The sequence below is a fragment of the Xiphophorus hellerii genome, chromosome 18 (genome assembly GCF_003331165.1).
Source record: "Xiphophorus hellerii strain 12219 chromosome 18, Xiphophorus_hellerii-4.1, whole genome shotgun sequence".
In the NCBI taxonomy this organism is placed as follows: Eukaryota; Metazoa; Chordata; class Actinopteri; order Cyprinodontiformes; family Poeciliidae; genus Xiphophorus; species Xiphophorus hellerii.
This window is the reverse complement of record NC_045689.1, coordinates 19,954,865-19,978,542: the sequence shown is the minus strand read 5'-3', so window position 1 is coordinate 19,978,542 and position 23,678 is coordinate 19,954,865. Positions and strand designations below refer to the sequence as shown.

Genomic DNA, 23,678 nt, shown 5'->3' with positions numbered 1-23,678 from the left:
TTAAGATTGGATTGAAATTTTAAAAATGAATTAAAATAAAGCAGTAAATAAACACTAGCAAATTGATGATTCCTTATTTATTTATGTGAGGTCTTAAGCAGGATATTATTTTTCCAATTGCCGCTTCTGCTACATTTTGCAGAAACAGATCATTTAAATAAATATTTAACTGCAGAGAATTATTAAAATCTCGGAGACTGTTTCAACAAACTGTTGGAAAGATGATAGGAGACTATGCTCATTTAAATTATGAATGCAAACAATTTGCAAAGGTATCTTTTTCATTATTACTATAGTAAATATTTACAGAAAACACTGAAACCAGTTCAACAGGTTCCACATTTGGACTGTACAAAAAGTGTCTCTATTGCAAATGACAATCCGAGTAGTTTCCAAGAGTGAAAGGGGATAGAAAGTGTACATCCACTCATGAAACACATTTCACCACCATCATCATCGGTCTTAAATATAAATCCAAGATAAACAATCAATAACTCTGAGCAATATTAGCAGAAGACGGGTTATATTGCTTTTGGTGGAAGTGGAACTAAGCACACAGAGGAAGGTAAAATAAGAGCCTTTTATTGCATATAAAACAGTGTTCAACTTTGCACAAATACAGCTTTCATTAATGAGCAACAGTTTTGAAAAAAAAAAATTGTGATCAACAAAAGACTTTCCTCAGTGGTCGGATATTGTAGGTTCATACAAATATGTATACATCATAGGGCTGCAACAAATGATTATTTTAGTTAACGATTATTGAGATGAAATATTGGATAAAACAAACTGGCATATTTTTCATTTAACCAACTAAATATTTCAAATGCATTAAATAAACAGTTACATTTCTTTTTTTAGAGAGAAAAGCTTACAATGTATTGCCTAAAATACAAAAATACAGCATTCCTTTAGTGTACGTTTGATCATTTGTAGAAAAGAATGCATGTCCAGCTAAAGAAAACTATATTTCCAACATAAAAATGTGAAAACTAAAGAAACTCTGAGTAAAATGTTTACAAAGAAGGGGTTTTTTTTATCTTAAGTGCAATGCTTTGTACAGTTTTGTCTTAACTGCTGCTCTGATTGTGTTCTTTCAGCAAATGGGTTTTTCAGAGTCTATATGCTCCGGTTGACGATTAATCAGTTACTAAATTAGATTATAGTTAATTGATTCATCACAATAGATCATTTTATCCCACTAATAATGCCTCTTCAAGCAAAAGCAAATGTGACAAAAAAAAAACCAAAACACGCACTTCTACTCTGTCAACGACACTGTGGCTCACGGCAGCAGACGGAGAGTGCACAGAAAAACAATTGCAAAGCAGACAAGGATATCTGCATTTCTTTAAACATGCTGAATTTCTTTTCAATAGCAGTAGCTTGCTCTCCTGCAAGCAGCAGCAAGAGTAACTGTTATTATGGATGTTGTTAAAAGAAAATAAGAGTGCACCGATTTTAGTTTCCTGGCTGATCACTGATATTTAAAATACCTGACTGATTTTGCCCTACAGCGATTTGTGTCTGTACAAACAAATCGCAAGCAAAAAAAGGCAAAAAAAAGTTGCAAAGTTGGCAACAGCAGGCTAACTATTGGTAGTCCCCTCCCAGAAACTTGTGGTAGTAGAAAAGATTGGTTTCACTCGTGAAACCAATCAAGTGAAACGAGTGTGCTTTTGTTGTCATCTGTGTTTTTAGTGTGGAAAATGGTGTATGTTATTTTAAACCAGTTAAGAATGTCTTTCTCAAATTTGAAATCTCTGTATGTCCTCAAAAACATATATAGCCAAAATACAAAACGATCACATTCCTTTGTTCCTTTTCTATCATTTGTCTATATATTCCATTTCAAGTAATAAAGCACAACAAACAATTTCAGTAAAATTCAATAACACTTCTTAACCAAGTGTAGAACAATGCAGACTCTCCCATCTGGCGGCTTAAAAAAAAAAAGAAAGAAAGAAAAAAAGATTTGGTTGAGTGAGTGCGAGTTGGACAAGGTGAACCAGAGGGAAGCGCAATTTAGCTCAGCGCCATCTGTTTATTTACTCACCAGTAATGAGTAAATCACTAAATTGTTCAAATCACACAGAGAATAAAGGCTGAAGTCTATAAGAGAGCCACTGATTGACAAAACATGAAGCGACTGCATCTTTCAATGGTCTGACATTTTTACGGCTACATTGTCCATCCCACCAACCATTCAAACCCAAGTCCACACACACGTACCTCCCACCCCCTTTTTCTCATGCGGCAAACGGGGGTCACCTTAGGGTGATGCTGAAATTGAAATCAACCACTTCATCACCTTCAAGCATTAAACACATACGCCAGCCTTTTTATTGACTCCGCCGCCTTCTCTGCAAAACTTGATAAAGTCGATTTCCAAGAAGGAAGCAATACTGTTGCATTTCGTTTAAACGCAATTCTGAGGATGAGCTATTGAATTAGCCCTCCACCGTTTGTTTATCAAGTTGAATTAATTAACTTCTGGTGCTCATGATGAAGAGATTTTATTTTATGAGTAAAAAATGAAAAAGCAGACACCACTGAGTAGGAATCAAAAGGATTCCTGAACTAAATGTTGTTACTATTTGGTACAAAAGTAATTCCTTAATACAAAAAAGAGATACAGGCAAAGGTCAAAGCTGCTTGCCAGGAACATAAAGTATCAAGACTAAATAATAATAATAATAATAAAAAATCTAATTTCATGTGACATAGTTTAATATGGCTCGTAAGATGCTAAAGTGTGCACTGCAAGTCAGCTGGCTTTAGGAAGCCTAATGCACTTGCCACTCGCTGAGTTGATCACCCACACAGAAAGACCAACTAATTAACCAGACAGCATCATAATATCAGAACAGTATTAGTGAAGTTATTGCACACTCTTTCTAAATAATGGTCATCTTTCTGTTATTTTTAAATAGATTTTAGAGCTGCACAATGCATTAACTCAAAATATCCACGTATGCAGCATTTCAACCAGAAAGAACTGTTTGGACTGTTTCAGGTGGCATACATTACAATTTTACTTGGTAATTTTATATTTGGTACCTGGATGAACTTTCACTGCACCTTAGTGGATCACTGAGATAAAGATCTTAGTGATCCAGATCAAACAGCCCAGGGAGAGATATGGAGATACTGTAAATGTGGAGAAATATGTGGTTAATCGCAATGGACAGTTAATGAAATATTGAGCTCAGATGTCTTGGAATTCTCATAATACATTTATACTTACATGCAACAATGTGGTATTTTTAATCAATGTTATTGTTCAGTGAAAATCATACAAGCCTGGCAAAGGAGATCAATTTTATTCAATTAGCACTGATGGTAAAGATGTGGGGTGTACTGACATATGAATAGGTCTGCAAAAAGTTATTAAAATGTAATGCAACAGTCCGCTGTTTAATCTGTCTAAATAGCTACCTTTTTTTAAACTGAGAAATTCCAGGTGACTTGATGTGTTGTTTGCACACCTGTGTGAGGGAATCTTAAGAGGACTCATGTTAAAGCAGGGGAAGATTCTCGCATTGCTAAAAATGAAACGTTCATGTTGAAATTTCAGCAGTCTCTTTTTAAACAGGCCTTGACACGAAGAGTGCACAAATGTTGAAATACTCGTTTCTTTCAAACCCAATCTTCTGCATACAAAGCATGTCCAAATGATGCGTTTTGGTGAAAACAGCTAGAAAGCAGTCTGCAGTCATGTACCTCTGCAGCTTACAGTTTTAACTAAACGGATCTGAGCACGCAGGGATATTAGAAAGCCGTAAATCAAACTCCAAAACACGATTCTATTTATAAGAAACAAAGCCTGTAGCCTTGGGGGGAACACGGGGTAGCTTGCAAACATTTATGTTTACCACCTCATCAGTGGTTTACATGTTTATATATCGGAGCGTGGCATGCGCTGGCAGTGCGCTGCATACCAGAAATAGCAAAGAGAAGCCCAAACAGCAACGGTTGGACAAAAATGGTCACACTCAAACAAGCTTAAGACACCATTTTGAAAAATCCACCGATTTCTGGATAACAACCTCGAGATGCCATCTTGCCAATTATCACTAGATTGGCTACCGCTGGAATGGCGATCCAACCCACTCCGAAGCAGTCCACGAAGGAAACTGCGAGTCATATAATACTAGCGTTAGCTTAGCATGAAAGCTAAACTGAAAAGACAAGCGCTAGCCCAGTCGCTGCATCCCCGCATCCATCTGCTCAAAACGCTAATTAGCAACCTAGCCGGGGGGAATGTTAGAAAATGACAATAGAAGCTGGCAACAGTCGCTTCGCAGGGGAAGAAAGTGGCAACCATAAACCTTGGTCTAGAACAACTGAAAGTGAAAAGACCCAATCGATTCGCAAAGTGTATGATCCCGCTATTTCAGCTAGCCGTTTAGCCTAGCATAGCCCGCTAGTTCCTTGCGGAGGACAATTGAAGGGATACGGAGGAGAGAGAAAAACAGGGGGAAAAAACTTAAAAAAGTCGACACACGAGACATTCTTCCCGTCTACAATGAGCGGTGCACTTAAACTTACCAAAACCACTCGGTGGAACAGCGAAAGACAAACTCTGTGTGTTTCTTTCTCTCGTGGGTCTGCTGAGCTTCGGATCGCTGCGGACTGGCTCTGCTACAGCAACGTTTTTTTGTCGGGCCAGTAGCGCTGGGAAGACAGCTTTCACCCGGAGAGACGGCCACCGTGTGTGGGGGATGGGGATGCACTGCCGGGAGGGAGAGAGGCGGGCGAGGGAGGGACGGAGGGATGCAGGGATGCGAGGAGAGAGGAGGGGGTATGACCCACCAATAACGTAAAAAAGTGGATGGTGTCTAATAGGCTGATATTATCTTATCAATGTATTTTATAGTTCATAAAAAAAACGGTGAGAAAAAGATTTCGACAAAATCACAAAATATATACAAGAGTTATTAAGGTGATACATTTGTAATGCATAAAATACACTACTACAAATATTATTAGCATTATCATTATTATCGTCATTAGCCTTTTGTTATTATTATTATTAATGTTGCTCTTAAGTGGCTATACAATTTCGTTACCGGAATGTGTTTTATTATCTTAACATCAGAAAGTGTGGTTTTCAGTCAGAAATAGCAATGAGATCAGGTGGTCAAATGAAACTGCAGTATTATCGGAAGTTTAGATTGGAGCAGTTCAGTTTTTCCAAACACTTTTGCACTCAGTAAAGTAGCGCCATCAAGTGGTAAAGGACAAGCTAGTAAGAGTACGTCCGACAGATTGCTGAATGTGCTGCATTCGAGAGCAATTTTGGGTTTTCACATTCTTCATGCTGCTGAGTAAATAAACAATAATAATAATTTTTAAAAAAAACACCTGGCGTTATTATTTTTTATAACTGCTAAAATACACGAATAAATTCCTTATTCCTTGTGGCAAACTGCAAGCGGGACCTTTTTTATACTTCTTGATTTTATTTATCATATTAGAGGGGAACTCTTTAGGTTGGTTAAAGGGCAAACTTAAATGATATATAGACAAATTGAGCATAAACAGAGGGTTTTCCTGTCGGTCACTGTCAGTAGATCTGCTAATTAAAGAGAACAACAATTCCCAGCGGCCGTCGCGGTCTCTAATTTTACCGACTGCAATGTATTGGTCTAAACGTTTTTAGCTAGCTTTCGCCGGCTGACACAAGTGAAACGTTCATCTGTTTAAAAATAACCATATTCTTGCAGAAATTTTAACAACAAAAGGTCTGATTATAAAATATTAATTTTAGTTTTTTTTAAAAAAAAAAAGAGGCCCCATTGAATCATCGCGTGATGTTGAGTTTCCGGAAGTTAGAGCGGCATGAGAAGAGAACTGTCCGAGGTGCTGACACTGTAAGATAAGCTTTTCCTTCTTTAGATTAATCATCCTGTGGTATTTTTTCCACAGGAATTCAGGTATGAGATAGTGTACAAATAAGTAATGTGTGCTTGTACGTTATGTTGTGTTGATTTTATTCTATTCAGAACAGTAAGGCCCAAAGTCGTTGGAATCTCTGATATGTTATACTAGATATAACATGTTAATATGTTTTAAAACCTGTTGAACAAGTTTGAAATATGATTTGCTTACGCACACATTTAAAATTACTAAATATATTTTCAATCCTTTTTTTATTTGTCATAAAATCTTGTTTATCTATGTTTTAAAAAATAATAATTTCAGATTTTGGCAATATGGATGAACATCGAGGGGTCTGTGCAAGTTTGACCTCCTCCCCCAACAGCGGTAGCCCTGCTGGTAGTAAGCCTGGGATTACCCCAGAATGCAACGGGGCCCAAGAGCGGCGGACGCAGCTGCGGGTCCCTGAGTCCCAGGGATTGCAGCTCCTTGGTGTGCTCAGATCGTTCAGGGAACGAGGTCTGCTGCTTGACTTCACTATCGTAGTCCAGGAGCATGAATTCCCCTGCCACAGATGTGTTCTTGCAGCATGTAGTGATTTCTTCAGGTATCTGTCTGTCTGTCTGTCTGTCTGTCGGGATGTTAGGTGACACAGACCAACATAAAGTAATGCATGATTGTGAAAAGGAAATAAAATCTGAACATTTAGTTGTTCATATGTGTTCTGTACCCTGAGCCAAAACTTTATGGGGCAACCCTTTGCTACAAATACTGTTGCAAGATATTTGCTGCATTGGTTTACTGGCTTTCCACATTTAGATTTTTAAACTACTTTCCAAGATAGATGACTAGTTGTGGGAAAGTTGGTCAAGTAAAAGTCCTTCCAAGTGTTTTGGGAACACGGAGTTTTCAGTGCATCATTGTAATTCATCATTGCATATTCACAGGCGCTGATATTATGATGGTCCTGATAATTTGATATTAAATCACTTGTAAGCAATTTAAGTTTTCCTTTTGGTACAGTTGATACAGCTCTAAAGGCAATTTGTTCAACAGGATTTTATTTAGGATCGTCAAGGTAAACGGGGTTAAAACAAAAGCATTGCACACTTTGCAATTTTTTATTTGTAAACTTATAACCCTGCATCACTTTTCCTGTTAGCCTTTCCCACAAAACCCCAGAAACATAATAAAATGTGGAAAAAGTTCAAGGAGCATTAATACTTTACAAGGCACTATGTATATCCATTTAATCATTGGTTTAACATGACAGCGTGCGCTCCTGTTGTGTTCAGGGTCATGTTCGAGGTTGACATGCGAGAGCGTGGAGATGGCTCAGTAACGCTTGCTAATCAGTGCCCTGAGGCTGTGGGTTCCTTCCTGGATTTTGCCTACTCTGGGGAGATACTCATTACTGATGGCAACGTTGACATACTGTTCCAGCTCGCCTCTTTTCTGCAGGTAACGATGCAGTTATTAGATGTTGTGTCTTAAATGCTACAGCACATCATGTTTAGAGCTCAATTGTCATTGTCTCCTTAGGTTCCTGTCCTGTTCAGGGCATGCAGTGACTTCCTTGTGGGAACAATGGAGCTCTGTAACTGCCTTGCCCTCTTGTCCCTGGCTGAGGCATACGGCTCAGCTTCTCTCCTTCAAAATGCCAGCGAGTTTGTGGTTGGGAACTTTTCTGACCTGTCCAAAACACAGGAGTTCTTGGACATGCAGGTGACCATGTGTATGCTTTTCTGCTAAAGCAGAATAACATTAGCCATATAGTCTGCAAATTGTAGTATGTTATTTTTAAGTCAATTTATTAACATTCATCTTTGTACATTGTGTTATACTTTAGTCTATCTATCCATCTGCCTGTTGTAGTGACATAACAATGATTTAACATACTTGAAACTTGTTAAAATTCTTAAATTTAAATCCAGCCTTCATGGACTGTGTAATTATATTTTACATAGAAAGGCTCGTCTTTCTCTTTGTATCCTAAAAATCATGCGTCACAAAATTAATCTGTGTTTTGCTTGTTGTGACACGATTTTTACAGCTTCTCTTGTTGTTTTTAGGAAGATGTCCTAAAGGCCTGCCTGAGGTCAGATGCTCTGAACATTCCCAGTGAGGAGGCGGCTGTGATGTCTCTTCTTAGATGGATTCACCATGATCTTCCAGGGAGACAGAAGCTGCTTTCAGAGCTGATGTCTCTGACCCGACTGCACCACCTGCCTGCAGTTTCCCTGATGGTAAAAACCGTCTCTGTGGGCATAGCTAAAAAAACAGTGGTTCATGCTTCATACTGCCTTTAAGATTTAGATGTTTTTTTGTTAAGGATTTAACCACACAGTATGTGTTGTGAGCTTTAACAATAACGTTTCAGCTTTTCAACTAAAAATCTATTAAATATCTTAGACATATATATTTTTTACTGTTTGCGTTTTGTTTTGTTTTTTAAGCTCAAGCACTTTACCGGTAATACTCTGCTTTCCCTTCACCATGAACACAAGAGTCATATTTATTTTGGTCTTTTAAAAATGCATTGGATCATGACTCCCATGATTTAAGCTTGACTAAATGTTTCAGCTACCAAATGGAAAAGCAACATTTCATCTGGAATTGTTTTTATTGTCAAGTAGAAAATAGAAACATGTTTGGATGTGTAAATTGAAACTCTCAAACTTGAGAACATTGTACCAAATATCAAGCACTGTGGTTGGCAGCATTATGGTGTGGGACTGTTTTGTCATCAGTGGTAAAGGTCCATATTATGTAACATTAAATGAAGAAAACTAACTCTATTTCAAATCAAATCAACAGCTAGATGGTTGAAAATTGGAATCAATGGAATGTTGCAACAGGACAATAATCCCCAACATTTGGAGCTTCTTCAAGAGACAAAGGCCAATTTAAAGGTGACAAATTGCAAAGTCAATGGAGGGTAGACCATGGAAAAGGTTGTTGCAGTACTCAAGGTGTGAAGTGATAAAGCCATATATTAGGGTTCCAACAACAGAAAAAGAGGGAGATAGATGGAGTCTTGCGATGTTTTTAAGTGGAAAAATTCTGTTCACATTTACATCTTCCTACTGAAATAAAGTCTGACTGAGTGTAATGCTGTCATTTTAAAAGATGCATTTACTTGTCATTCTAGAGAATTTTTAACAACAATGTCCACACTTCTTGGTCATTTTACTCACACTGTAAAAAAAGTCAGTAAATTTACGGTAAAAAACTGTAAAAAACCAACAGTTTTTGACCGTCGTATCCAAAAACATTGCATTACCGTAGAAATTACATGGAACTACCGTAAGTCGAAACTGCAAAGAAAGTCAGTAAATTTACGGTAAAAAATTGTAAAATGCCAGCAGTTACTGACCAGAATATTCACAGCATTATACTGCCGTAGAAAATACATGGCATTATCATAACTGAATAAACATATATCCTAAATAATTGTGACAGTCACGAATGTAGAAAATACAGAAATATAGTGTAAAAATATAAGTAATTGTAAAGTTCTTAAAAAATTGTAATATTGCCAGCAGTTAATTACCCTAAACTTAACAGTAGCAATCAGCCAAAATTACAAATTTTGCTGATGTTTAGATCTACAATGTAAAAGCGTAAACAAGACTGCAAAATAATTTTTTACAAAGAACAGAATGCTGGTGTGATATTTTGGTTTCTTTTTTAATAATGCCTTTAATACACCAAACTGAAATCTCAGCAGTAGACCAGGCATCGATCTGGCGATCCACCGATTGCAAAGCAAACTCCTACAGCCAACGCCACCATCATTTATGAGAGCATTTGATCATTAACATTAAGAGAACTGTATGTTAGCCCCTCTTGCTTGAATGAAGCTGAAGTTGGTTTCCAATTGCTGCTTCCAATTTGGGAAATGGCTAAAGGGCAATTCCACCTAATTTTTCACTGCAATCAGCATCTTTAATTTACTCTAGCTAAAAAACTACAACACCTAGACTCTTCAAATCTGGACTAGATTATTCTCAACTCATATCAGAATATTTAGAACCAAGTGTGGGATTTGTAAAACCTTTATCTGATTTGTGAAACTTCAATAAAGAACAATTCTAGTGTTATCCAAAATCATACAAGTTGTAAAGTCACCCATCATTGAAGTTTCACAAATCCCACACTTGGTTTTAAATATTGTGCTATTAGTAGAGAATAGTCTAGAGCAGGGGTCCCCAAACTTTTTCGTGCGAGGGCCACATAGCTGTTCCTTTCTCTGCTCGGGGGCCGGTCTTAGTTTTTGGAGAAAGATACCTTAGAAACTTATTGTCGGCGGGGGGGGGGGGGGGGGGCTGTTCTGTCTTTGAAACTGTCGACGGGGGGGGGGGGGGGGGGGGGGGTTGCTGACTACGACACATTCGCGGTCGCTTTTAGATAGATTTTTACCCAGAATGGAAATGGAAAAAACCGTGAGTGAAACGGTGACTGGGACTGACTAGTATATATTTGAGGGAAAGTTAGTTTAACATCTGCTCAAGAGCCCCCTGGTGGTTGAAGAGAAATCCACAAACCAGAAAATACAATATATGAAAAAATACACTGAATGCTCTCTGGTATGAGGAGGCGGGCCAGATCCGGCATTGCCAGACCAAATGACGCAGGCCGTAGTTTGGGGACCCCTGGTCTAGAGAGTTTTTCATTTTGTTATTGTGATAAATAGTAGGGTTTACAGTAAATGGAGACTGTTATTTGTCATGTAAACAAATAATTATCTAGTTTGCATTGCTGCTTGATCCTTCAGCATCAGCAGCAAGATTCTTTTAACTCTGTTCCTGTAGTGGTGTCCTGAACTCAACACAGTAAAGTCACTGTGCTAACTAAGGTTGCTAACTAGGGTGCTGAGAGCCCAGTAGGCCTGGTCCTTGTCAAGATGCTGCTACTGTCTTTGAAATCAAATTTCTGCTATTTTTGCACGTTCAGGAGGAGAAGGGCAACACATCACAGGTGAGTCCCTTTCACGGTTTCAACTGAAGTTAGCTAACTTTAACCAACTGACAAAGAAATGTGTAGTTTCTGAGCCATGCTGTTTATGTACATGCACTGCAGCTAGATATTTTTACTATATGGAACATTTAATCTTCACAGATGCAACACTTCCATTAATGTTTCTGTAGGAACGGCTGCATAGATTATATTTCTGGTCTACTTCAGACTACATGTGCTTAAAGTTATTGTTAATGGCAGAAGCAACTTTTTCCAAGTTTGGTTCAATAATTAATTTGAATTACTTTGAGTGTGAAATGTTCATGCATGCAAGTTAAATCTCTGAAGAACATGTTAGCTTTTGTTTCAATATTTTGGTAATACTTAGAAGTATAAAGCTTGGCATCAGAGATATTATTTAATATTTTCCTTTGACCTCTTGACTCTCACACCCAAAATACTTGCACTAAAGTCACTGGGTCCATGACAGTTGAAGGATTTGAAGATAAGAGAATTTAAATATTAATATTTTACAGCTTTTCTCAGTTTGGGTGCATCTCTCAGAACAGAATTGAAATTCTTAAAACTACCTGTTCAATCTTCAAATTACTGTGTCACTTCTGCACATCAAAACAATTAGTTTTGCAAGTTTTGCTTTTGTACATCATGTAGCTGGTTATGTACACTTCTATGCTTTTATAATTGTAATTTGCTTTTATCGTCTTGATCAAAATATGTTAACCCTCCTGTTGTCCTCGGGTCAAAATGACCCGCCACTGTGTTAAACCCCCCCCCCCCCCCAAAAAATCCCCTAAATGTAATTTTTTTAACTTGAGATTTTAAGACTTTTCCTAGATTGGCCCAGACAATAGAAAAAGTTCAGTGTTGCTTTTATTCTCATTTCCATGTAAGCTGTACAAAAAAAGGTACAAAGATGGTCTTCAGGTCAAAATGACCCGTGAGGCAAATGGAGTTGAAATCAAGGTCACAGAGTTATTTACAAACCATAAAATGTTACAAAGTTTTAGTTGTGTCTCAGATCAATCAGTAGCAGAAGTGAGCAGAGAGTGGAAGGCCAATTTTCCGAGCCACAATGCCAGTCAAACTCTTTCACACCTACTCAAGACTGATGCGATTTGATGACCGTGAATCAAGACCAGCAAGACGTATGACAGACAAACTTGCAGCCATAAGAGAGGTATGGGACAAGTGGGTGGAGCGGTTGCCCTACCTCTACAATCCAGAGCCTGATGTAACAGTGGATGAGCAACTGGTTCCATTTAGAGGTAATCTGTTTTCATATTTGTAATAAAAGTGATTTTCACTATTGATTTCTTTGACTGTTTTCTGTGACACTGATACTAATCACTGATGCTAATGTCTTTTGTCCAAAGGTTGTTGTCCTTTCCGGCAGTATATGCCCAGCAAGCCAGCAAAATATGGGATCAAGTCATGGGTGGCTTCTGAATCAAGCTATGCTTGGAAAATGCAAGTCTATACTGGGAAGTCAACCAGTGGATGCCCAGAGAAGAACCAGGGGTTGCGAGTTGTGCTTGATGTGACAGAGGGACTGAGGGGTCACAATGTGACATGTGACAATTTCTTCAACTCTTATGAACTCGGACAGCAGCTCCTGAAGAGGAAGATCACCATGGTTGGTACAGTTCAAAAGAACAAGCCTGAGCTCCCACCTGCACTGCTTGGGTCAAAGGAGAGAGAGGTCTTCTCCTCAAAGTTTGCCTTCACACCCACCACCACTCTAGTTTCCTACCTCCCAAAGAAAAACAAGAATGTAGTTCTTCTGAGCACACTGCACAAAGACGGCGACATTAGTGACCGTGAGGACAGGAAGCCAATCATCATCCTGGAATAAAACCGAAACAAAGGAGGTGTGGACAACCTAGATAAGGTGATTGGAGCATATAGCTGCAGAAGAATGACTGCCCGCTGGCCCCTGGTCATCTTCCACAACATCATTGATGTGTCCTCCTACAATGCCTTTGTGATTTGGATAGAGATCAACCCAACCTGGATGTCTCATAAGCACAACAAGAAGAGGGTGTTCCTGGAGCAGCTAGGAAAGGCACTTGTAACTCCACTCATTGAAAGAAGGAAGCATGTCCCCCACACAGAAGCCTCAGCAGCAGTTGTGAAAGCTATTCAGAGTGCAGCAGCTCCTGATCAACCTGAGGATCCATCTACCACAGCCACTTCCTCAGCTAAGCCAAGTAAGAGGAAGAGATGTCAGTTCTGCCCTCAGACTGTAAAACACATACTGTGTGCTGCAGGTGTAAGAAATATATCTGCAAAGGCTGTGCACTTGCATACTGCCCTACATGTGCCAATTAGTTGAATGGGTTATGTTATTTTTCATATTTTTGTATTGTACATCCTCTTGTTCACTGGAGAAAAGTAAAAGAAAATTAGTCACTGTGATGAATAAAAATGCATTCGAAACTCATTTTGCACATTTTTTTTCTTAAGCTATAGAAATTCAAGTGGAGAGGGAAAAGTCAAGTATTCACACATTTTGTGGTGAGTGACAATATACAAGATAGAATTTGGTGTTTAAAATTCAATTAAGCTGCTTATATTGGGGGTTTATTGAAGACGGGTCATTTTGACCCGGAGGATAAAGGGTGTATACAGAAAATGAGGACAACAGGACAACAACGTGTCTGTGTTGAATTCTCAACTTCCAAAATAGCATCAGTTCATTGTGTAAGTCTTAACATGCATAAGTCTTAAAGTTGTCATAATGTGAATCATATATTAATTAATTTATATTCTATTATTTTCTAAATCTGTCCTGAATTGGTAAATTGCTCCCAAGTGAGTCCTGAGTTTCTCTAACAGGTCAGTGTATGAACCATTAGCTCAACCAACGATCAACCAGTTTTCTGAAACAGATTGGAGGTGCATCTTGTGAACCATCAGTTGGCAACATTATGCTCTATATAGTCAGAACACAACACAATGTTACATGTCTGAGAACTGATGAACAAGTATCTGGGCAGAGTGAACAGCCAGAGAGAAGAAGAGGAGTGAGGCTGAGGAGGAAATAGTTGGGAGGAAAGCAGAAGAAGAGTCAGAAGAGGCTGAGGACATCTGCCAGTTTCCATCAGTCCAACATCAGGACATGGCTGAGACCCACAACATGATGCTGATGGAGGTCCTCCCACCCTACTGTTCATTCCTTAACCCCACTGAGGAAAAAAGATTCCTCAGTGGAGTTAAGGAACAAAGTGACTATGGAAATTAAAATGTAATGTAATTTCTACAGCACTGTACAGTTTTCCTTGAGGAGATTGTCCTGTGGCTCCTTTTCTACTTTTTTTGTTCTCTGCATTTCTGTCTTTTTCTTTCTGAATCACCATGGCATGGTCCATGAATAAATTATAGCAAAAGCGTAAATCAGTGTTTCTCAATCCTGGTCTTCAGCGTCACCCTGTCCTGCAGGTTTAGGTATTTCCCTTCTGCCACACACCTGAATTGTATCTCTGGATGATTAACAAGCTTCTGCAGTACTTGATTGTCATCCAATCATTTGAATCAGCTGTTCTGGAGTAGAGGCACATCTAAAACATGCAGAGCAGGGGGGCGTTGAGGACCAGGGTTGAGAAACACTGGCGTAAATGATCCTTTTGTAGTCTCTTCTCATGACTAATCGATTTGACTGTCTTATCTGTACATAGAGAGACTATAACTTATTATTTTGAGTCACTGATATGTTAACAGACAGGATTTTAAGAGCTGAACTAAGGATTTTGAAAGCAAACAAATGCTATTTTTCCTGTTTCTACAAATTGTTTTGAGAAATGCGCTTACTGTTTTGTAAATGCCAACAATGACTCGAGAAATGCACCAAAAGTGACTGAGAAAAACTAACCTAGCATAAATTGTCTCAGCTGTATCAATTTGTTTGCCTGTATGAAAAGTGTTCACATTTACAGCTTTGTTTCTGCTAGCTTGCAGGAAATGTAACTTACATAAATGGTTGAAGACAACCTATTGGCCTTCATGAGACTCAGATAAATGGTGAGTATCTATTTCATAAATTGCCTAAAACAGTTATATTTGTTTTTAGTTTGTGTATTTTGTCTGGTTGCAGACCAGAGGATCACACCTGTTGACAACAAACAAAGGTTTAACTACTGAATTTTCAGTCAGAAATGATCACACCACCTGGTTGAAGTACCTGTGTCCATATGCAAGTCAACAAAGGTGAAACAAACATTTAAGCGAATAAGATGTTCATGTAGTGCATCTTTCTAACTTTTTCTTTTTGTTTTCCAGCAGAGAGGAAACACCCGATTGACAACATGCGAGTCTCAATTTCAACCTGTGACTGGGAAGACTACAACCATCCTGAGCAACGTCTGATCTCAGCGACTTGTGACTCTCAACCCAGAACAAGAATCCTTTTATCACCATTTTGTCTTCTACAATATGTTATCTCTTATGTGGACACATACTGTTTGTTTTGTTTTTGTTTTCCAGATCTCAGTAATACCGTGAGGAAACTGGACATAAAATAGAATCAGTTCTTTTTTTAACTTGACTTTTTAAATAGAAATTGTTTCTTTAAGTGGATTACTCGTAATCTGTATTTTTGTTTAATTAGAAATTATTTTCTTTATAACTTTCTGTATAGAAATGCTTGACAAGTTACACTTCCTTGGTTGTTGTACTATAATTTGTATGGTAAAATTCTGGTAGGAACAGAGACCAGTAATTTACCATAAGTTTTTTTTGGGGGGGAGGGTTTACAATAAAATGTCAATATATCATACAGTCTGGATGTGTTTTTCACTCATGTAGATATTATGCCTCAGTCAGCATGACCGTATTTACTACGGCAAAACCACATTTTATTTTTTTTAAAATATTTTAGGAAGTACGGTATTTTACCGTATTTTAAAAATACGGTAGAATCCTGCATTTACAACATACGGTAAAAAACTGGCAGCTGTGGTTGCCAGAATTTTACCGTATATTAAAAATACGGTAAAATCCTGCATTTACAACATACGGTGAAAAACTGGCAGCTGTGGTTGCCAGAATTTTACCGTATTTCAAAAATACGGTGAAATCCTGCATTTAGCAAATACGGTAAAAAACTGGCAGCTGTGGTTGCCAGAATTTTACCGTATTTTAGAAATACGGTAAAAAACTGGCAGCTTTGGTTGCCAGAATTTTACCGTATTTTAGAAATACGGTAAAAAAATGGCAGTTTTGGTTGCCAGACTTTTACCGTATAAAGACGGTAAACTTCTGGCAACTCAGCTGCCAGTTTTTTACCGTAAAATGAGGCCGTTTTTTTTTACAGTGCAGCTGGTGACTTTCCTGCAATTAAGATTTCCATCTGACCATTATTTTATGTTGCTTTTGTTACCTTCATAGAAGTTGAGTGAGTCAGAGCCACTCCTTGGCAGTGATGACTCCTGTCTCACACTCCTATCAGAGGCTCAGAGAAGACAGACTCAGTACAACGGCCTGTTCAGTGATGCGAGGCCTGCAACCACTCAGAGCTACATCTACATTCATAAGACAGAGGAGAATGGACAGAACCGTCACACCTTCTGCTACTGCCTGGAAACGGACCAGTGGAGAGAGCTTCAGACAGAGCTGGGGGAAACTTATATTCCAGATCCACCTGGGTCTTACTTGACCACCTATGCTGAGAAGGTACTCTTCAGAGCAGAGCTTGTTTTGGTCTGTGAGTGTGATCAAATTTTTGGTGCATTTTAAAAAAATTAGGATTAGTCATCTTTAATCATAATCCTGGATGTTGCTGATTCTTTTTAAAATATTATGAACATTTAAAGCATATATATGCATATTTCTGGCATCTGTTGTCTCTAAGATGTTTATCACCGGGGGTTGCCGAGGGAACTGCTGCCGGTCAATCCGCCTCCATGTGGCCGAACCCTACCACAATGCAATTGATGAGGTTTGGTGTTTTTGCCCTGTGACTTTAACCTGCACGCCTGCACCAGCCATGCTGAAGCCCAGAACCATGCACACAGCCGTGACCTGCCTGGACCGGGTCTATGTCATTGGAGGACGGACGGAGGGAACCAGAGGAGAGGCCCCGAGTCTGCTAGAGGTATAATAGTGTTTCCATGATCAGCATGGCTTTTTAATGTTAAGTATTTAGATTGCAGAGGGCGAACATTATCTGTACCTTTTCCATCTTGTGTTGAAGGTGGAGTATTATAATCCTCTGACTCAGAGCTGGTCCTCTGTCAGCCCTCTGCCGACTGCCATCTTCTTCCCAGAGGCCAGTGCTTGTGGCAGTGTGATTTACACGCTTGGGTCTGAGGTGGAGATAACAGACTCCTTTAATCCCTCACTCGACTGTTTCTTCTGCTATGAAGCCCAGCAGGACCAGTGGAGCCGCCTGGTGGCAGAGTTTGGGCAGTTTTTCCATGCTACACTGGTCAAGGCAGTCTCAATAAACAATACACTCCATCTCTGCGATCTGTCGACATACAAGGTGACCAGTGTGACTCATTGTTAGGTTATTTTTTTGTATGAATTAGTCAGATAGTTTAGTTATTAGGCTGAAATTGTTCCATTTTTACTATTCAGGTTTACAGTTTCTGCCCAGAAACCAGTGTGTGGAAGGGTGAGGGATCGTTTGAATGTGCAGGGTTCAACGCTGGAGCTATAGGCATGAGGGACAGAATCTACATTCTGGGTGGAGACTATTCACCGGACGAGATCACAGACGAAGTTCAGGTAAACTCCAACCTCTAAATTATAGGAGCTACTATACTTTAACTTTTGCTAAAGAGTAATCTCCAGTGTAAACAAACTTCGAAATGACTGGACAGAATTGTTCTTATTAAAAATGAAAGAAAAATATGCCTGGGATCATACTGAGATTTCAGAATTTATGTTTATCTTATGAGATTTATCTTAGATTTTACTGTGTGAAAAACATTGATACTTTTAGATTCATTTCATGTATTTATTTGAAAACAAAAGATGTTCTCTAATGTCTAAAAGTTGTCAATTTGCATAAAAAAAGGTGCATTTTCAATGATTAAAGGCATAAATTTACTAAATTAAAACTAGAATATTCTCTGACATTATGAAGAAATTTGCTAAAGTAAGACATTTTTTCCCATCTTCCCTGTTTTGGTGCCACTTGTGCAGGTGTACTACAGTGGGAGGAGTCAATGGGAGGAAGTGGCGCCCATGCCCAGAGGACTCACTGAGTTCCACTGCCAGATCATTAGCTTCAACCGATACAGAGACCCATGGGGTGATGCAGAATGATACCCACCACACAAAACTCGTTTTACATACACACCTGGAGGAAAATGTTACTGGATGTGCATGTCTGCATTTTAAACATTTGCACATTGTGGATGGCAAACATCTCAAAAGAGAAGGATAATTGGTGTTCTTCAGAGATCATCACACCTGAGCCAAATGATTATTTTTGTTTATCAAGCCATCATAAGAGTTGCGTTTCCAAAGCACCTAATTTTTATCATGTCCTCCTGTGGAGGAACCCTGCTAAGCTGTGTGAAAAGTTTTATTTTAGTAACAGATTATTTTTCATGATGAAGAAAACAAGTAGAGAACAGAATTTTAGGCGCTGCATGACACCATCAGCTCTCCTACAGAAGAAAACTTTATTTAGTCTAATAACGGATAGCTTTTTTCTGCTATCATTTGGTTGTTTTTCAGCCCTAAATGATTCATATACTAGCAGCAGTTCATAACGTGCACTAAAGGCCTAAACACAAGGCAAATACTAACTGCTGAATTTATCTAACAATCACTGAAAATAGATATCTATACATTGAGTCTTTCTTAGTCATATATGCTCCTTGTAATTTCTGCTATAAAACATTTTCTGGGCAGTTAGAAAGTGATGTGAAATGGTTCATCTAAAATGATTGGGGGGGGGAAATGTCATGTCAACATTGACATTAAACAGCGTGCTTTTATTTTGCTCCATCACTTTCATGTGAAGTCTGGCTTCCTCCCACAGTCCAAAAACATGACTGTTAGGTAAATTGGTCTCTCTAAATTCTCCCTATGTGTGAGTGTGTGTGTGTGCCTGGTTGTTTGTCCTGTCTGTCTCTTTGTTGCCCTGTGACAGACTGGCAACCTGTCCAGGGTGTACCCCGCCTCTCCCCCGGAACTGGAGATAGGCACCTGCACCCCTCCTGACCCCACTAGGGACAAGCGTGTTAGAAAATGGATGGATGGATTTTCATGTGATATGCATGCCCTGGTTCTTGTGCTTTTGGTAGATAAAAATGATCTGATCTGTATTATCTGCTCTGTCTGTACCCGTCAAACAAAACACACTTTTTTAAAAATAATAAAATCTAGTTTAAGAAAGCACAAGCAGAAAAGACATCATTAATGAGATATAACTAGCTGGTGTAATGAAACAAAAACCCACAAGCGGAAGAGTTTAAGGAACATATGTAAGCACACATAATGTCAATAAAACAAAACAGATGACAAAAATACCTTAGTGTGCCTAAAATTATATGACCAGGTCTATGACATATGCTGCTTGTACGTTGTTTTTTATTTTTATCACACTCCCATCTCTTTAATGCTTCTCCACCTTTTTTATAACTTTAGAAACTTCATGTATCTCAGACAGCAGATACATAAATAGAATATTTGACCCTAAATGAAGACTGAAACTGTGCATAGGTCTTCTTATGATTTCATAGACTAAAAAGACTCAAAAAATGTAAACGCTGTATTTAGACATCTAGAACCAGCTCTCTCCATCTCTCCCTTTGTTCCCTCCGCCTCCTGCTTTCCTCTCGCCTCGTGGCTCCATGTTTCAGTCCTGGTAAGTTTTCACCAGTAGCCACATCAGAAGCACAGTGATAAGGACGATCATGAAGTTGAGAAACAGTTCCTGCGCCGAGCGGTCCATGGTGAGCGAAGAGGAGGGCAAGAAGCTTCTTTTAGAACACTTACAAGATCTAGAAGAAAGGAGAGGTGGAAATATACTGAGCTGGCATTTAAAAATAAGCATGTAATCAGTGTGTGTGTCTGTGTGTGCCAGTGTTTGCTGTCTTGGAAAGAAAGGTCAGAGAGCTCACTAGCTCTCAGATATGTAGTTACTGTCTCTAAGCAGAGCCACAATATTATCCCAAGTTTGTGATACAACACTGAAACACTAATCCTGGTGATAAACAATTTAATCTATATTTTCTTAACTTGGAAAGAGTTTTAGAGTCGGTGAATTTGACAAGAAGAAATAACACTGGAACAAGGCAGCATAATACAAGACTTGCATTAAACTTTTGCAAATTATCAAGTACAGAACATTGTTTAAAAATTGAGATGTGCAACAGCAACACTCCAGTCAAATTAAACCATAGGACATTAATGCCAAGTTATCTCTTAATAATTATTTTGACAATATTTAAAATCTCTTCAGGTGTACTTAGACAATTTTCTCTGATTACAGTTGATTCTGCAGCTGATTCCACAAATAAAGTAAAACATACCTGAATGCTTTTTTCCCCCAACTATGTAAAGGTTATGTGAACAAGCATTGTAAGCTGCTGCACTTTTTTGGAGGATGTAAGATGTCAAATATGAAGGGAAAAGGGCAAAATTAGATTTTACAACTGAGGATATGTCAGTGGTTTGAACATCACAGCAACAAACCAGTCAATGAATGCAAGAATAATCTACAGCAAATAAAGCATGTCTTTGATTTTTTACTTGCTGTTTGAGTGGCTTTTCTCTGACACTGACAGTCAGATTTACATTGATGAGTCAGAAGTTTAACCTTTGCCATAAATTCACATCCCTGTGGTTTATATAATCAAGACCATTAATGCACTGTGAAGAGGCATGCATAAAACTGGCAGTTATGTAAAACTAATGGATATTCTTTTGTCTCAAGAAGGACTTGTACCAGAAAAGGGAAAAATAAGGATTTATCTTTTTTTTTAATTTTTGTATTTTTTTTTTTTTTTTACCAGTTTCCCAATGGGAGACTAGGAGGAGTTAATCAAGATCATTCAGAAAATCATCATTTGAGATTTGTGGGTATTTGTTTTCAGAGACTCCCTCAAAACATGGTGGGTGAAGCTAAATGGGTGATTCACAAACTTTAAATTGGAGCTGGAGATTTGCTTTTAGGAAATTTTAAAGATTGTTAAAGGTCCTAATGTGCAGCTGGAAAGCAATGCATAACAATATCATCAACATAAAAATGGAAATTTGAGTTTGATACTGCTCTATACATATTGTTGATATATATGATTAATAGCCCTGAGGACTGATCCTTTGAAGACACCATTTGCTGCAGGAAGAAAGATTGAGGAGACGTCCTTGATTTTCACAAACTGAGGACTTCTAGGAGAAATGATTAGCCTAATACATAACTTTCTGAAGTAAATTTGTATTACTTTTTGCAGTAGCTTTGATGAAATCAGATTAAATCTCTGCACTAGCTCCTCAAAAGGTCTTAAACATCACAGTCAGATTTTACTGCACTGCTAAGAAAGTGGATGGAATTAATACTCTGACCAACTATTACCTGGTATATTTGTAGGAATTGTTCAGATGTTTTTCTTCTTTTTGTGTCCTGCCTGATTGTTGATACAGCCTCCTTGTCCTCTGCTTCTTGGAAGCTTCTCCCTCTTCTTGCTGTACCTTGTTAGCTTCTGCTGCTCACTGTTGGCCAGTTTTCTGCTTCAGCCGGAGATAGGTTCTGCTCCTAAAGTAGCCCACTCTCAGTGGACCGCCCATGGCTCAAATACACACAGACTGATGTCACACACCAACTGAAAGACCAACAGAGCCTGTTATTTTCCACAGTATCGTCCACTGGACTATTTTCCATCTATAACCTTACAGAGTCTCCCTTTCCTTCCACACAACAGAGGAGGGTTATTTTGGCAGCCTTGTTGAAGATACTTGGTGGGTCGCAGTTGTTCCAAAAACAATCCTTGTAACATCTGATGAATATTGGAAAGTGTAACAGTATCTAGGTCAGACCCATACTCTGAGGAGAGGAGAATGACAGAGCAACGACTCCAAAATAAAACACAAAGTGACTTGTGGATGCATTCATGCCCAACAGACTTCTTCACACTTAGCAAATTTAAACTACAATTGGAAATTATTCTTTTGGTGATTTTGAACAATGCACCAGCAAGTTGTGCATAATGTGATGTGGAAAATAAATCACACATGGTTTACAACACTTTTTACAATAAAAAATTTGAAGTGTGTGGTGCGCATTTGTGTGAATACACTTCTTTTGGCGTTGGGTCACTGGGTGTGAGTAGAGGTACAAGCTGCAAACCATGCCAGTCTACAACTGGACAAAGTTCTGATTAATTTTAAAGATTATTTGCAAATAAAAATCTGGAAAGTGTGGTGAACACCTTCTGACGACCGTAACTTCCATCTGACTTCTGAAGTCACAAATCACTGAATAACAACAGCTATTCAACACAACATTTTATCTAGGGGTGATTATTAGTAAAGAGAAATAAAAAGAATGTAAAACCTTATAACCTGAATTTTTAATTTAGCTTTCTCATGACAGTTTACTTTTCAAACTGCAGAATGAATCAGTAAAGTGTTAAAAGTAAGTAGCAGCTTTGATTTGATTTGGCTTAGAAACTTGAGGGAGTGAAAGAAAATATCTGAACCAGCAACCAGTTGCAAACTGAGAAAATACTCCTGGACTAACAATCTCCTTGGCAACCGGTTGACAGACAGCCAAAGAAGGATGTATGAAACAACCAACACAAGCAAATGGTTCAGATGCTTTCTTTTTTTTTTTAAAATGCTCAATGCATGGAAATTTTATTTTTGATCAAGCGATTAAAAGTTGACATTTCAATTAAATTCATAAGTTGCCTCCTCTTTTTGCATCCTTAAATTGCCTCCTCTGTATACTTGAGCTTTGACAGTTTACAACAACAAACCTCTTAGCTCATCTCACACTCAACAGCTGCTAACAACCATGTTATCTCTGAACGAGTGTTAGCACTCAACGGTCACCATTTTCTGCTCGCAGAAGGGGCACACCAGGACAAGGCGCCGGCTCAGCTGCCTTGATCTCTTCCATCAAAGAATACCAAGGTCATTCCCAGAGGATTTAACAGATGAAAATAAATGTAACTTTATCCTGCTCCTGTTCTTTCAGCCCCACACCGATAACTACAGTATGCGACCCAGGGATTCCCATTGTCATGGATATCCGGTGCTAAGGTGATTGAATAAAGTGGAGCGAGCACCCACTGTAACAGGTGTGAGCGTATCTAAGACAGACGTGAGCTGGCAGAGATACTGTCTAAATCAGTGGCGAGATGGAGAGTGTCAACAAAGCCTCATAGACACCATTCCACGCATTGTAGGTCACTAAAAGTGTGTGTGTTTATGAATATCCCATACAATATAACTATCCTTTAAACAGAAGTATCTATTTTCCTGTTTGTTAATCCACATAGCTGATCTATGAATCAATCAAGCAAAAACTGAAGGGATAGATCTTCTATACACATTGCAGATAACAATGAAAAGAATCGATTCTGGGTTGTATTGTTGGGCACTTTGCCACTGGCATGTTGTCACATTTTAGAGACAAACTGAAATCCCCAAAAGTTACCAATGGAGCCAAAGTGCCACAAATCACATCATCCTCAGAATCACATCCCTGCTTTCGCTTCCTTTCTCTATCAACTTATTTCAACACTTCATTTGATTTTTCTTCTTACTCTTTATGTTGATATCTTCCTACAGTCAGTCATTGAAGACAGTCAGATCATGCTTACAATTTCGAAAGGGAGTATCTGGTTTCTTTGTCTGTC

General features: G+C 38.6%; 3 protein-coding genes across 5 annotated transcripts in view; 1 reads left to right on the top strand and 2 right to left on the bottom strand.

Moving 5' to 3' along the window:
- fam168a (family with sequence similarity 168 member A) overlaps nt 1-4,757 on the bottom strand; it is a 34,230-nt gene extending 29,473 nt beyond the window's left edge. For 2 of the 3 annotated variants that reach the window (XM_032590752.1, XM_032590754.1), the window contains exon 1: nt 4,552-4,756. The gene's annotated coding sequence lies outside the window, so the exon portion shown is untranslated. Of the gene's footprint in view, nt 1-4,551 lie in introns of all 3 variants that reach the window. The other variant, XM_032590753.1, reaches the window with a different exon arrangement.
- A 1,039-nt stretch (nt 4,758-5,796) lies between these two features.
- On the top strand, nt 5,797-18,233 carry kbtbd3 (kelch repeat and BTB (POZ) domain containing 3). The gene is made up of 10 exons (XM_032546072.1): nt 5,797-5,876; nt 6,208-6,490; nt 7,179-7,344; nt 7,426-7,608; nt 7,956-8,129; nt 16,246-16,530; nt 16,709-16,951; nt 17,051-17,341; nt 17,437-17,586; nt 18,007-18,233. Exons 2-10 carry the CDS (start codon nt 6,219-6,221, stop codon nt 18,127-18,129), a joined length of 1,887 nt encoding a protein of 628 aa, XP_032401963.1. The 5' UTR covers nt 5,797-5,876; nt 6,208-6,218; the 3' UTR covers nt 18,130-18,233.
- A 239-nt stretch (nt 18,234-18,472) lies between these two features.
- On the bottom strand, nt 18,473-19,817 carry sln (sarcolipin). Its single transcript, XM_032546073.1, has one exon. It carries the CDS (start codon nt 19,766-19,768, stop codon nt 19,673-19,675), a length of 96 nt encoding a protein of 31 aa, XP_032401964.1. The 5' UTR covers nt 19,769-19,817; the 3' UTR covers nt 18,473-19,672.
- Between the last annotated feature and the right edge of the window lie 3,861 nt (nt 19,818-23,678).